This window comes from Salvelinus fontinalis, chromosome 11 (genome assembly GCF_029448725.1).
Source record: "Salvelinus fontinalis isolate EN_2023a chromosome 11, ASM2944872v1, whole genome shotgun sequence".
NCBI lineage: Eukaryota > Metazoa > Chordata > Actinopteri > Salmoniformes > Salmonidae > Salvelinus > Salvelinus fontinalis.
Window position 1 is genome coordinate 34,411,901 of NC_074675.1, and position 15,093 is coordinate 34,426,993.

Below are 15,093 nucleotides of genomic sequence, written 5' to 3' on the forward strand. Positions count from 1 at the left end.
TTCATAAAAAGAAATCAGTCAATTGAAATAAATTAGCCTTAATCTATGGATTTCACATGACTGAGCAGTAGCACAGCCAGGGGGGAGCAAGGCCCAGCCAATCCCAATGAGTTGAGGAAGCCGGATGTGGTGGTCCTGGGCTGGCGTGGTTTCACGTGGTCTGCGGTTGGGAGGCCGGTTGGACGTACTGCCAAATTCTCTTAAACGATGTTTGGCGACTTACGGTAGAAAAATGAATATTCAATTCTCTGGCAATATCTCTGGTGGACATTTCTGCTGTCAGCATGCCAATTAGACACTACATCAAAACTTGAGACATTGTGGCATTGCGTTGTGTGACAAAACTGCACATTTTAAAGTGATCTCTTATTGTCCGCAGCACAAGGTGTACCTTTGTAATGATCATGCTGTTTAAACAGCTTATTGATATGCCACACCTGTCAGGTGGATGGATTATCTTGGCAAAGGAGAAATGTTTATTAACAGGGATGTAAACTAATTTGTGCACAAAATTTGAGACAAAATTTGAGACAAATAAGCTTTCTGTGCGTCTGGAAAATTTCTGGGATCTTTTATTTCAGCTCATGAAACATGGGACCAACACTTGACATGTTGCATTCATATTTTTGTTCACCATAAATTATAACAATATTTATCTCCAGACATAGGCATATGTACACTGAGTATACCAAACATTAGGAACACCTTCCTAATATTGAGTTGCACCCCCTTTTGGCCTCAGAACAGCAATTTGTCGGGACATGGACTCTACATTCCACAGGGATGCTGGCCCATGTTGATTCCACAGTTATGTCAAGTTGGTTGGATATCCTTTGGGTGGTGGACCATTCTTGATACACACAGGAAACTGTTGAGTGTAAAACCCCAGCAGCGTTGCAGTTCTTGACACAAACCAGTGTGCCTGTCACCTACTACCATATCCCGTTCAAAGGTACTTAAATATTTTGTCTTGCCCATTCACCCTCTGAAGGGCACACACACACAATCCATGTCTCAATTGTCTCAAGGCTTAAAAAACATTTTATAACCTGTCTCCTCCCATTCATTTACAATGATTGAAAAAGATTTAATAGGTCACATCAATACGGGATCATAGCTTTCACCTGGATTAACCTTGTCAGTCTACGTCATGGAAAGAACAGGTGTTCTTAATGTTTGTATACTCAGTGTATATAAATTGTGTGCGGGCCTACAATATATCTCTCTCTCAATCTTCTCTTTGGGACAGACCAGGGTTAAATGCCTTCCATTTAATTTTTATGTATTTATTTATCTGTATTTTAATTGTATTTTTTAAATTATTATTGCTTGGGTAACCTTTTCTACTATTATGTAATTATTTATTTTTCATTCTTTATGCGGTGCCCACTATGCAGAACACCGGAATAATTATCACTGTGAATCATTGTTGTCACGTTCTGACCATAGTTCTTTTGGTTTTTCTTTGTTTTAGTATGGTCAGGGCGTGAGTTGGGGTGGGCAGTCTATGTTTTCTGTTTCTATGTGGGGTTTCTTGTTTGGACTGATATGGTTCTCAATCAGAGGCAGGTGTTAGTCATTGTCTCTGATTGGGAACCATATTTAGGTAGCCTGTTTTGTAGTGTGTTTTGTGGGTGATTGTTCCTGTTCGTGTGTTCCTGGTTTCTCTGTGTTTCACTAGTTCGGGACTGTAGCTTCGTTGGTTTTCGTTCTGTTTATTGTTTTGTTCATTCTTGAAAAGTATTCTAATAAATATGGATACGCACCACGCTGCGCATTGGTCCTCCGATCCTTCAAACTTCTCCTCCTCTGACGAGGAGGAAGACGACAGCCGTTACAATTGTAATGTTTGTTTATGTGTCAATTAATCCCGTAAGGAATGGGTTGCCAACTGGCAATTTGACAAAACAATTTTTGTTAATGAATGAATTCATATAAAACACACAAGCACACACACACATCCGCACACACTCCTGCTGTGAAGAGGCCTTAAGACCTAAAGCTGGTCAGACATGGGAGACTGGCAGAGTGCCAAGAGGTAAAGCTCTAAGGATAGGTGGATTGAAACTAAAATACCTCTTAAACCTGAAATACACCTCTCTCTTTCTCTGTCTCTGTCTCTGTTGTTTTGACCCTCCCGGTCTCTCTCTCCGTCTCTCTCTCTCATCTTTACGCTCTCTCTTTCTCTCCCTCTTTCTTTTTCGTCTCTCTTTTAACTCTCTATCTCTCAAACCCTCCTCGCTCTCCTCTATCGTTCTCTCTCTATCTACCACTATTCTCTCTCTCTTGCTAGGTTTCCACCCAATTGGCGTCAGGTTTTCATGCAAATATAAAAAAAATCTGCATAAATAAAATTTGTACATTTTCCCACCAGTGACGTTTCCACCAAACTGACTTGTTGTGGATGAAAATCAGTGTGTGATGGCATAGTGCACAATGTTAATTGTGTTTCCATTGCATTTTCAACTCAACCGATAGTTTTGTCACAAAAACTGCTGCTTTAATAGCAAATGTGTCTACTCTGGTCTTGGCACCTGCTCTCTAGCTAACATATCGTAGATACAATGTGGGTAGGCTCTGCGGGTAGGTAAGTCTATATGATGAGATTATTATGGATCAGAGAGATAATATTTTTATTTGTCAAACGGCAGTCAAGCATCGATCATCATGTCACCAGAATAAGACCCTCGACATTTATTGGAAAGGAGCATCAAGCTCATCACTGCACTTTCACCACCCTGTGAAGTTCGTCATAATTTATTTAACCTGTAGCCTAATAAACTGCATGCTTTCCCAAGTCGTTATGGGAGGATCACACACCATGTCATCGCGTGACTCCAAGTTTACTTCGATATGATGGCAGTGGTGTAAAGTACTTAAGTAAAAATACTTTAAAGTACTACTTAATTAAGTCATTTTTTGGGGAATCAGTAATTTACTTTACGATTCATATTTTTGACAACTTTTACTTTTTTTTCACTACATTCCTAAAGAGAATTATGTACTTTTTACTCCATACGTTTTCCCTGACACCCAAAAGTACGCGTTACATTTTGAATGCTTAGCAAGACCGAAAAATTGTCTAATTCACACACATATCAAGAGAACATCCCTGGTCATCGCTACTGCCTCTGAAAATAAAAAAAATAAAAAACTGTGGCCATCTGCTTTGCTTAATATAAGGAATTTGAAATGATCTGTACTTTTACTTTTGATACTTAAGTACATTTTAGCAATTACATTTTCTTTTGATACTTAAGTATATTTAAAACCAAATACTTTTATACTTTTACTCAAGTTGTGTTTTACTGGGTGACTTTCACTTTTACTTGAGTCATTTCGTATTAAGGTATCTTCACTTTTACTCAAGTATGACAATTGGGTACTTTTTCCACCACTGTATGCTGGTTATTATATCAATATTTGCGCATAAAGGCTTCTCCACCACCATTTCTCGCATACTAAATTTTACCGACACAAAAAGACCCCACCATGTCGGGATTTCTAAAATTGTATTGAAACTTCCTGTTTCGGTCATAGCTGTCAAGATTTTGTTTTATACTGTATGACATTACTCACATAAAAACTGTGGATGGGAATGGGGTTTCTGTCTCCCTTTTTCATTCTCTCTCTCGCTCTCTCACCCTCTCCCTCTCCCTCCCTCCTCTCTCACCCCGCCTCTCCCTGTCTCTCAAACCTTCCTTCTCTCTTTCTCCCCCACCCTCTCTCTCTTCCCTTCACCCCTCTTCTTATCCTTTCCTTGAAGCTGGTTCAAGGTACACGAAAGCCATGGACACGTGTATGTAGGTACATCAACTGACTAAATCCTCCCGCAGATGCCACTGTTTGGTTGCAGGCCAGTGGCTAGCTACAGTAGCGAACAGGCTAACTAGTTAATAGGCTTACTGGCTAATTAGCAAGCATGTAGCTAGCCGACTAGCGTGCTAATAAGCTATATAGTGACCAGCGGACTAAGGTTTAAGAGGCACACTACACTACTAGACCATGTGTTTTGTGGTTTTTCATTGTGAGCTCAAGGGGTTTAGTAGGGTAAAGTAGGCCTACACTTTGTCATTGCAGAGCGAGAAGTCAATATTGCATTATGTGAGTATAAATTACTATGTTTCTGGTCACTTAACCCAAAATATTGTGGGACATGGACCATCATGAGAATACATTGTAAACAACTACCATGCTTTCATGTTTCACTAGTATCACTACATGTTGCTAGTACAAAACCATGGTATTATCATGGTATTTTGGTCACTAAAATGGCAGGAAAATACAATAGTAATGCTGCAAATGCCATGGTATTTTCTTGCCATGGTAGTACAATTTAAAAAATTCTATGGTACTATCATGGTGTTTTGGTCACTAGCGTGGGTTGAAAATACCATGGTATTTGCAACAGTACCATGGTATTTTCCGTCCATGGTAGTAACCAAAAAAACACGATAGTACCACAGTATTGTTTTCATTGTACTACCATGGCAGGAAAATACCATGATATATTTTCTTTGAGGATCCTGCACACTTTCTGACTACCATCAGGCGACAAATACAGTTAGCATGAATAAACGATAGAAAGTACACAACAAGACAATTAGCAGAAACACCTGAGTGTTAATGTTATTGCGATTAACAACCATCTAAATGCATTTGCTCCAGATTAGGCTACCCATACCACTTTACCCACTGTGCTACCTTCACAGATAAGAGGCTGAAGCCTTAAAGGAACAAGCACAACTGGCATCCATCCATCCATGGTTGTAGTGGAGGGTAAACAGACACATAAACACAGTATGCACAAAATTTATTTTGTGAAATGTGCTTTTACACACCCGAATGGTTTGGCCTACAAACTATTATGGAAGGAGGAGACTCTCACGAACACGATGCTGTTCTCCGTTTTGTTCGACGACCCCCACCAGTCGTCTTGGGACTTGTCTGAAGTCGGTATAGCCGATCTTCCAACTTCTGTCTGTAGCATCCGAACAGTTTAGGCTAGACACTTATATGACCACTCTGTGTAAAGGTGAGACTCCCACAGGCCTCACGTCTGAATGTCCCTCGGTACCAGTCAAAAACATTTACGGAAGTATATTTGGAGACTGTTTACTGACAAAATAAGGGTTTAAATACATGTAAAAAATATGTATATATATTGGATAAATACTTCAGAACAAGCTTCCTTTAGATTTTTTCTGGGGGACTATCTGTTGTTCCATGTAGTGAATCTGTTATTCAATGCAATTATATGGGCTAATATCAGTAATTTTTCTTTAAATACAGTGCATGCGAAAAGTATTCAGACCCCTTGACTTTTTCCACATTTTGTTATGTTACAGCCTTATTCTAAATTTGATTTGATTTTTTTTTCTTCATAAATCTACACACAATAACCCTTAATGACAAATTCAAAATTGTTTTTTAGAAATGTTAGCAAATATATATATACGTTTTTAAATAAAACATAAATAAATATACAGTTGAAGTCGGAAGTTTACATACTCTTAGGTTGAAGTCATTAAAACTTGTTTTTCAACCAATCCACACATTTCTTGTTAACAAACTATAGTTTTGGCAAGTCGGTTAGGACATCTACTTTGAGTATGACACAGGTCATTTTTCCAACAATTGTTTACAGACAGATTATTTCACTTACAATTCACTGTATCACAATTCCAGTGGGTCAGAAGTTTACATACACTAAGTTGACTGTGCCTTTAAACAGCTTGAAAAATTCCAGAAAATGATGTCATGGCTTTAGAAGCTTCTGATAGGCTAATTGACATCATTTGAGTCAATTGGAGATGTACCTGTGGATGTATTTCAAGGCCTACCTTCAAACTCAGTGCCTCTTTGCTTGACATCATGGGAAAATCTAAAGAAATCAGCCAAGACCTCAGAGAATAAATTGTAGACCTCCACAAGTCTGGTTCATCCTTGGGAGCAATTTCCAAACGCCTGAAGGTATCACGTTCATCTATACTAACAATAGTACGCAGGTATAAACACCATGGGAACCCTTCAGCCACCATAACGCTCAGGAAGGAGACGCGTTCTGTCTCCTAGAGATGAATGTACTTTGGTGCGAAAAGTGCAAATCAATCCCAGAACAACAGCAAAGAACCTTGTGAAGATGCTAGAGGAAACAGGTACAGAAGTGTCTATATCCACAGTAAAACGAGTCCTATATCGACATAACCTGAAAGGCCGCTTAGCAAGGAAGAAGCCAATGCTCCAAAACCGCCATACAAAAGCCAGACTACGGTTTGCAACTGCACAAGGGGACAAAGATCGTACTTTTTGAAGAAATGTCCTCTGGTCTGATGAAACAAAAATAAAACTGTTTGGCCATAATGACCATTGTTATGTTTGGAGGAAAAAGGGGGAGGATTGCAAGCCGAAGAACACCATCCCAACCGTGACGCACGGGGGTGGCAGCATCATGTTGTGGGGGTGCTTTGCTGCATGAGGGACTGGTGCACTTCACAAAATAGATGGCATCTTTAGGATGGAAAATTATGTGGATATATTGAAGTAACATCTTAAGACATCAGTCAGGAAGTTAAAGCTTGGTCGCAAATGGGTCTTCCAAATAGACAATGACCCCAAGCATACTTCCAAAGTTGTGGCAAAATGGCTTAAGGACAACAAAGTCAAGGTATTGAAGTGGCCATCACAAAGACCTGACCTCAATCCCATAGAACATTTTTGGGCAGGACTGAAAAAGGAGGCCTACAAACCTTACTCAGTAACACCAGCTTTGTCAGGAGGAATGGGCCAAAATTCACCCATGTTATTGTGGGAAGCTTGTGCAAGGCTACCCAAAACATTTGACCCAAGTTAAACAATTTAAAGGCAATGCTACCAAATACTAATTGAGAGTATGTAAACTTCTGACCCACTGGGAATGTGATGAAAGAAAGAAAAGCTGAAATGAATCATTCTCGCTACTATTATTCTGACATTTTACATTCTGAAAATAAAGTGGGGATCCTAACTGACCTATGACAGTTTAAATGTATTTGTCTAAAGTGTATGTAAACTTCCGACTTCAACTGTATATGTATTATATTTACATAAGTATTCAAACACTTTACTCCGTACTTTGTTGAAGCACCTTTGGCAGCAACTGCAGCCTCAAGTCTTCTTGGGTATGACACTACAAGCTTGGCACACATGTATTTGGGGAGTTTCTCCCATTCTTCTCTGCAGATCCTCTCAACCTCTGTCAGGTTGGATGGGGAGCTTCGCTGCACAGATATTTTCAGGTCACTCCAGAGATGTTCGATCGGGTTCACGTCCGGGCTCTGGCTGGGCTACTCAAGGACATTCAGAGACTTGTCCCGAAGCTACTCCTGTGTTGTCTTGGCTGTGTGCTTACGGTCGCTGTCCTGTTGAAAGATAAACCTTCGCCCCAGTCTGAGGTCCTGAGCGCTCTGGAGCAGGTTTTCATCAAGGATCTCTATTTACTTTGCTTCGTTCATCTTTCCCTTGATCCTGATTAGTCTCCCTGTCCCTGCTGCTGAAAAACATCCCGCAGCATGATCCTGCCACCATCGTGCTCCACCATAGGGATGGTGCCAGGTTTCCTCTAGACATGACGCTTGGCATTCAGGCCAAAGAGTTCAATCTTGGTTTCATCAGACCTCTTTTATTGTATGACTTGGCTGTCCTCTGTCCCTTCTCCTCCATGACATCTAAAATACATCCAAAGTACACGTACACATTCTCTCTACACTCACACACACACACTCCCATGGTCAGAGTTCTTTAGGCGCCTCTTGGCAAACTCTAAGCGGGCTGTCATGTGTCTTTTACTGAGGAATGGCTTCGGTCTGGCCACTACCACAAAGGCCTGATTGGTGGAGTGCTGCAGAGATGGTTGTCCTTCTGGAAGGTTCCCCCATCTCCACAGAGGAACTCTGGAGGTCTGTCAGAGCGAACATTGGGTTCTTCCTGACCAAGGCCCTTCTCACCCGATTGCTCAGTTTGGCCGGGCGGCCAGCTCTAGGAAGAGTCTTAGTGGTTCCAAAGTTCTCCCACTTAAGAATGATGGAGGCCACTGTGTTCTTGGGGGCCTTCAATGCTACAGACATGTTTTGGTACCCTTCCCCAGATCTGTGCCTCGACACATTCCCTGTCTTGGAGCTTTACGGATAATTCCTTCGAGCTCATGGTTTGGATTTTGCTTTGACATGCACTGTCAACTGTGGAACCTTATATAGACAGGTGTGTGTCTTTCCAAATCATGTCCAATCAATTGAATTTACCACAGGTGGACTCCAATCAAGTTCTGGAAACATCTCAAGGATGACCAATGGAAACAGGATGCACCTAAGCTCAATTTCGACTCTCATAGCAAAGGGTCTGAAAACTTACAGTACCAGTCAAAAGTTTGGACATACCTACTCATTCCAGGGTTTTTCTTTATTTTTACTATTTTCTACATTGTAGAATAATAGTGATGACGTCAAAACTATGAAATAACACATATGGAATCATGTAGTAAGCAAACAAGTGTTAAACAAATCCAAATATATTTTATATTTGAGATTCTTCAAAGTAGCCACCCTTTGCCTTGATGACAGCTTTGCACACTGTTATTTCATCGTTTTGATGTCTTCACTATTATTATACTATGTAGAAAATAATAAAATAAAGAAAAACCCTTGAATGAGTAGGTGTGTTTTGTCTGGTACTGTATATATTTATTTCTTATAGGCTTCAAGGGGTCATACAATCCAAAATAAAATAGAAAAATTATCATTGGTATGACCATCTTAAAACAATACCATATAGCTTAGTAGCACCCCCCCCCCCCCCCCCCCCCCCCCTGTCTTAGACAGGGCTTAGAGTCTTATGGGTTAATCAGCATTTGTTGGCATTAGCGTTAGTGACGCTACTCGCCTCTGCTCACTTGACCGTTCGTTTACCCTCGTTTGTTTTCGACCACTCCATCCCTTCATCCATTCATCCATCCCTGCCAAACCCCTAATGTTCTGACTGAGCATTAAGTACTATCATCTTAGGAGATTTACCCAGACACAGACCTGAGAGCACCAAAGGACAGACAGGCAGGCAGGCCGGCCACTGCCCTTCGTAAAACGTTTGCTAGCTGGGTAAAACGTTTGCTAGCTGTTCATAATGCTAACACGTTGGCCAATGGCCTAGGTAACAGGCTAGCTTGCTGGCCATAATTCTAACAAGTTGTCCATTGGCTTGGGTAACAGGGTGGCTAGCTGGCCGTAATGCTAACAAGTAGATTGGCTGGCCACTGTTCTGGGGTAGGCCTAATACAACAGACTGGCTAGCAGACCCTGTCCTGTCACGGGTAAGACAACAGGCTGGCTAGATGGCTCTGCCCTGAAGGCAACCAGCTGGAGGAGAAAGAGAACATCTCTTTATTCTCCCTGATCACACCTCCACATGGCCAGGACTGGGCCAAGGAGAGGATAACAGAGCGTGTGTGTGAGGGGGTGGGGGGGGGGGGGGGGGGGGGGGGGGTGGGGGGGCGTGAGAGACTGTGTACACGTGTGTGCATGTGCCTTTTCGTTTTTTTGTCAGTGTGTGTGAGAAGGAGAAAAGCGACTGTGAAGTGACTGTGTACGCATATACTTGTGTGCACATGCCGTTTGTGTCGGTCAGAGAGTGTGTGTGCACGTGTGTCAGAAAGCGAGCGAGAGACAGACTGTGCGCACACGCTTGCGTGCGCATGCCTTTATTTTCTGGGTCACTTCGTGTGCGCGTGTGAATGTTTATGAGAGTGTATCAGTGTGTACACTCAGGAGGCAGTGTTGAAACCTTCTACAACAGACAACAGTTGCAAAAATGAGTCATCTGCAGTATAAAGAGGCCCTTGCTTCTTGGGGTGGAAACCGAGCTCACTGTCGTGAACACAATGATTTCACAGCCATTAAGCAGCTTTAGTCCCCGTTAAACAATGAAGAGGTAGAAAAGCTACTGGCCTGTAGGTCAACAGTGCTTGATGATTTGACGAGCATTAGTCACTTAATTGTCATTACGGAATAGAGAAGGAGCACTGGAGCTACTGTACTGTACGTCAACAGTGGTTGGTCATTTCACAGGCATTAGTCAATTAGTCAAGAAGGAGTAGAAGCTCCTGTAGACCTACGTCAATAGCGGTTAGTCTGTCTCAGAGCTGTGTATCTAAGTACATGACTCTGGTCTGTCTGACCTTCTGAGGTATGGTATGTGGTCTTCGGTTTTTAACAAAGAGTACTGAGTCATAGGTGTGCGTCCTTAACCAGCACCCTATTCCCTACATAGTGCACTATATAGGGTGCCATTTTGGATGCAACCCCACAGTGGAAGATTTCGACACTTCATCATCTAGTTTATGGGGGGGGTGGGGGGGGCTTACCTCGCTCTTTCTCTTTCTTTTCTTTGGAGAAGGAGTCAAACTTCCTCCTGAGCGATTTTCTCCTCTTACGGATTTCTGGAAAAAAGTGGACAAAAAAAATAGGTAGTTAATTAAAAAAGGACAAAAAGACAAAAACAGGTTGTTTGTTCATGAGAGTGAAGAGTAATGTAACGTTTGCTTGGTGACGTTTTAACTGGCTTCTTTATAATCTGCGTCTCACTTGCAGTTTATTTGAATTCACATCCCAAATGACACCCTATTCCCTATATACAGTATAGCGCACTACGCCCTATCGGCCCTGGTCAAAACTCCCCAACCCTGTTCCTGAAGAGCTACGCTCTTGTAGCTTTTTGCTCCAACCCCTGATTCAGATGATCAAACAGCTAATTATTAGAATCAGGTGCACTAGATTAGGTTTGGAGTGAAAACCTACAGGACGGTAGCTCTCCAGGAACAGGGTTGGAGAGCCCTGATACAGGGGATAGGGCGTCATTTGGCACACATCCTCGGTAATGTTGGGTTTTCTCCTACTCCTCCCACCATATCGTCTCCTTGTAAAAAAAGGAACCATAAACGATGCTAAACAAACATACACACATGTAAACCGGGATCGAATATTAGCACAAAATCTCCATCCGTGTGAAGACCAAACAAGAGAAGAAGAAAACGCATGTCCGCCCGCACGCCCCGCCAACGCACCGCGGCAAGTTGCTTTCCTGAGAATGACATCTATTCCTCAATTCAGGCGGTACTAAGAATAGACCTTTTTACAACATCAAGTCTTTGCGTGTGTGTTTGTATAGGCCACAGCCTCCTGTACTGCCTTTGTAGCCTTTAACCAGAGGGTGACACCAGAGAAACTATATGCAGATCAAGGATGTGATTTTACAACCTAAACATCCTCTGACGAGCTTTATCTGGAAGACATCACTGTTTGGGTTTCGGGGCTTTAAAGATCACAGTCGTGTGTACAGTCTGCGCGTGTGTGTGTTTGTAAGGTAGCACGCCTTTGCTGTTTAGGACTGGTTTGTTGCAGAATCCTTGATCTTCCAAGACTACAATGTATTTTTCTTCATTTCTCTCAACATGATTGGGCCTGGGCACAGATCTAGGATCAGCTTAAACTCATGGAATCCCAATCCTCACCACTAATGAGGAAACAACAGAACTGACTCCACACCAGTGTCTAGATGCAACTTCATCCTTAAGGGCTGACCGGATAGGAGTTTTGAAGGCCTCGAAATGTAAGTGATCCGAGCAGTCAAATCCCCATGTGAAGAGGTTTGTTTGTGTGTGTATGTGTGTTCGTGTGTGTGTGTGTCAAGGGTTTAAAGGGGGTCAAATTCCCATGACTACAGGAAATTAAAGTTTACTTCCACGGCAATCGTCTCCTCCCACTCGGCACATGCCAGAGCAAGGGTTAATCTTTGAGCAAACTCAACGCTCCGTGTGTGTGTATTCCCACATGCAATGTACTAAGTATGTGTGTGTGTGTGTGTGTGTTTGACAATGGAGGGCACACTTAAGGTTTGGGGATGTGTGTGTGTGTGTGTGTTTGCCAATGGCTTGCACACTTTAAGATTAGAGGACTGACACACACACACAGAGTGGTGAGAGATAGATTTCGGCAAACCAAAAAATCTGAAAGAAAGGCCCAATTGGGGCTGAGAGAGAAAGAAACAGAAGGACAGAAATAGCATGCAAGAGAAATAAAGGAAGTAAGAAAATAACGACAGACCCTGTGGGATTGCTTCCTATATCCATGAGAAAATGAGACATAAAAAGTCAGTCTCTAGAGTTGCCAAATAAGCACCACTCTGACTGCTAAGAACAGAGATTTCAGAAAGAATCCATCCATCAAGCGTAGCCAAGGCGTTGCCAGGAAACCAACAACAAACAAACACACACGCTTGCACACACACACACACTGTAAAAATAAACCAGAGGTTCTGGAATTGGCTCAAACAGCGGGATCAGAATAGAAACCTATGGCGACCTCCCTCCATCCCTCAAGCAGATAGCTCCCATAATATGAGTCTTCAGTGTGTGTGGACGTGTTTAACTACCAATAGTAAACAAACAAAAATTTGACCAACTCGGGACATTTTGTTATTCCCCACGAGGACAAATGCTATTTCTAGGGGGTTTAGGGTTAAGGTTAGAATTAGTGTTAGGGTTATAATTACGTTAAGGGTTAGGGTTAGGAGCTAGGGTTAGTTTTAGGGTCAGGAGCTAGGGTTAGGTTTAGGGTTAAGGTTAGGTTAGGTTAGGTTTTTGGGTTTAAGGTTAGGGTTAGGTTTAAGAGGGTTTATGTTTACGTTGGTATCAAACCTTCCACGGGCCTATTGGAACTTTCTGCCCTGTTTCTGTGTTGTACATCTGACCGGTCTGGAGAGGGTGGGAGAACATGAGAGGCCGAGAGCTCCAAGGGGTCACCCACAACAGTTCAAATACAGGAGGAAGATAATTATCAATAAAATCTTGAAAGTAAAAAGGTTTAATCTTAAACCAAATTTCACATAAAATCACAATAAAACATGCATACTGGAATAATTCAATAAATAAATAATTAATTAAGTAAGTACTTATTTGGAAATCACCCCAAAAAGGATGAAGGGATTACGTGCTATGTTAAAGTGCATAATATAATAAAAATTGGATTTGAAAGGGTTTCACCAGGTGTGTTTGTAATGTGTTTTTTTCAATTGTGTAGAGGTGCTGTTTGAGGCGTGTCAAGACTGTGTGACCCGTTTCTCCTTTATAAATGTTGTGGCATAATGTGCATATTATGGCATCAACAGTGTTGGTGCTCTGAATGGTCATGAGTTGTGGGATAGGACTGGAGGTTTGTGCATGTGGATTTTGAACGTGTTGAAGTTGTCTGTGGTACTGTTGTTCAATAGGTGGTTTTGGAGTGGGCTTATTGGAACATTTGACAAAAATTAAGAGATCCCTTCGGTTGGGGTTTCTGCGAACAGCTGATAAAGGTCTGAAGTCCTGGAGTGGGGGAAATGTACGTCGTGTTTGGGTGAAAGCGACTTTGAGTCTAGAATGAAGGAGTCTGTTTATGTCTGAGAAGGTGCTGGTTATGGATATAATCTGGGGTTCTGTGTCGGTTGGGGGGATAGGAACAGGGGGTCTGGGAAAGGTCTGAGGGTGGAGGACAGGGATAGGATCGGGGGGATAGGGATACGGACCCAGAATCGGGAAAGGGATAAGAATAGGTGTGGGCTGTTCTCCCAGGTCAGGAGTCAGTGCCTGGTCCAGAGTTCTGCAGGAAGAGTTATGGAGGTTAGGGTTAAGATTAGGGTTAAGGTTAGTGTTAAGGTTAGGGTTAAGGTTAAGGTTAGGGTTAAGGTTAAGGTTAGGGTTAAGGTTAAAGTTAAGGTTAGGGTTAAGGTTAGGGTTAAGGTTAAGGTTAGAGTTAGGATTAGGGTTAAGGTTAGGGTTAAGGTTAAGGTTAAGGTTAGAGTTAGGGTTAGGGTTAAGGTTAGGGTTAAGGTTAAGGTTAGGGTTGGGATTAGGGTTGTGGTTAAGGGGATCAGGCAATCTGTTCTGGGTGAGGCCTGCCAGTGTGTTTGCCAGTGTGTTTGCCTTTATGTACCTCAATGACCGCTTTGAGTATCCCCTCTTCCCCAGTGCACTAAATAGGGTCTGTGTGGCTGAATGAAAGTCTTTCTGTTGTGTACATAGTCTACGGAATCGAATGAGTTGGGATTTGACAATGCCAGTGAATGCATGTTTTGGGTGATAACGGGACTTGTGAAGTAGGGCGTGTGTGTCTGTGTCCTTGAAATATACTTTTGTTTGTGAAGAGACTGTGTGTGTGTGTGTCAGTCTCTTGAAAAAATTAGTTGTTTCCAAGAAGTTGATTGTTTGTGGGTGGATGACATATTTAACTGTTATGGTAGGATGATGGTTATTGAGTATTTCAATGAATGTTGTGAAATGTACCAGATCATGTTCCCACACTCCGAAGATATCATCCAGGTATTGTCTATAAAACATGGGATGCAATGGGCATTTATCCAAGGCCGTCAATTCCCAGTCTGCCATATAGATATATAGGCTGGGGCAAACTTTTTGCCCATCGCCGTCCCATGAATCTGTAAGTAATGTTTATTATTAAATGTGAAATCATTGATTCTTAATCCAAGTTCTAGAAGCTGTAGGAGGTGTGAGTCTGGTCTATCTGAATCTGGATTGCAGATTTCACCGCTGCTAAACCTGACAAAATATCTATGTTGGTGTAGAGAGAATCTACAGTATATCTATAGTGAATAGGTAGGCATGTGCAGGGACTGAAATGTTATGAAGTGTGTCTATGAAATGATATGCATCCTTAAGGTAGTAGCTAGGGTGCCTTTGTGAGATGGGATTGAGGAAGTAGTCAATAAATTTGGCTGCTGGCGAGGACTCGCTCCCACAGATGGAGGTTAGGGTTACGGTTAGGGTTAAGGTTAAGGTTAGGTTAAGGTTAGGCTAAGGTTAAGGTTAGGTTTGGGGTTAGGTTTGGGGTTAAGGGGATCAGGCAATCTGTTCTGGGTGAGGCCTGGTTAGGATAGGGTTAGGGTTAAGGTTAGGGTTAGGGTAAGGTTAAGAGTACGGGTTAAGGTAAGGTTTAGGGTTAGGGTTAGGGTTAGGGAACATAGAATTTTGAATGGGACTGAATTGTGTGTCTCCACAAGATTAGCTGTACGAGA

At 42.1% G+C, this 15,093-nt stretch overlaps 1 protein-coding gene across 2 annotated transcripts in view; it reads right to left on the reverse strand.

Annotated features, from left to right (window-relative positions):
• arhgap36 (Rho GTPase activating protein 36) overlaps positions 1 to 15,093 on the reverse strand; it is a 94,580-nt gene that overhangs the window by 18,209 nt on the left and 61,278 nt on the right. For both annotated transcript variants that reach the window (XM_055938519.1, XM_055938518.1), the window contains exon 3: positions 10,391 to 10,465. In XM_055938519.1, coding sequence (XP_055794494.1) covers positions 10,391 to 10,465 — 75 coding nt within the window. The remainder of the gene's footprint in view (positions 1 to 10,390; positions 10,466 to 15,093) is intronic.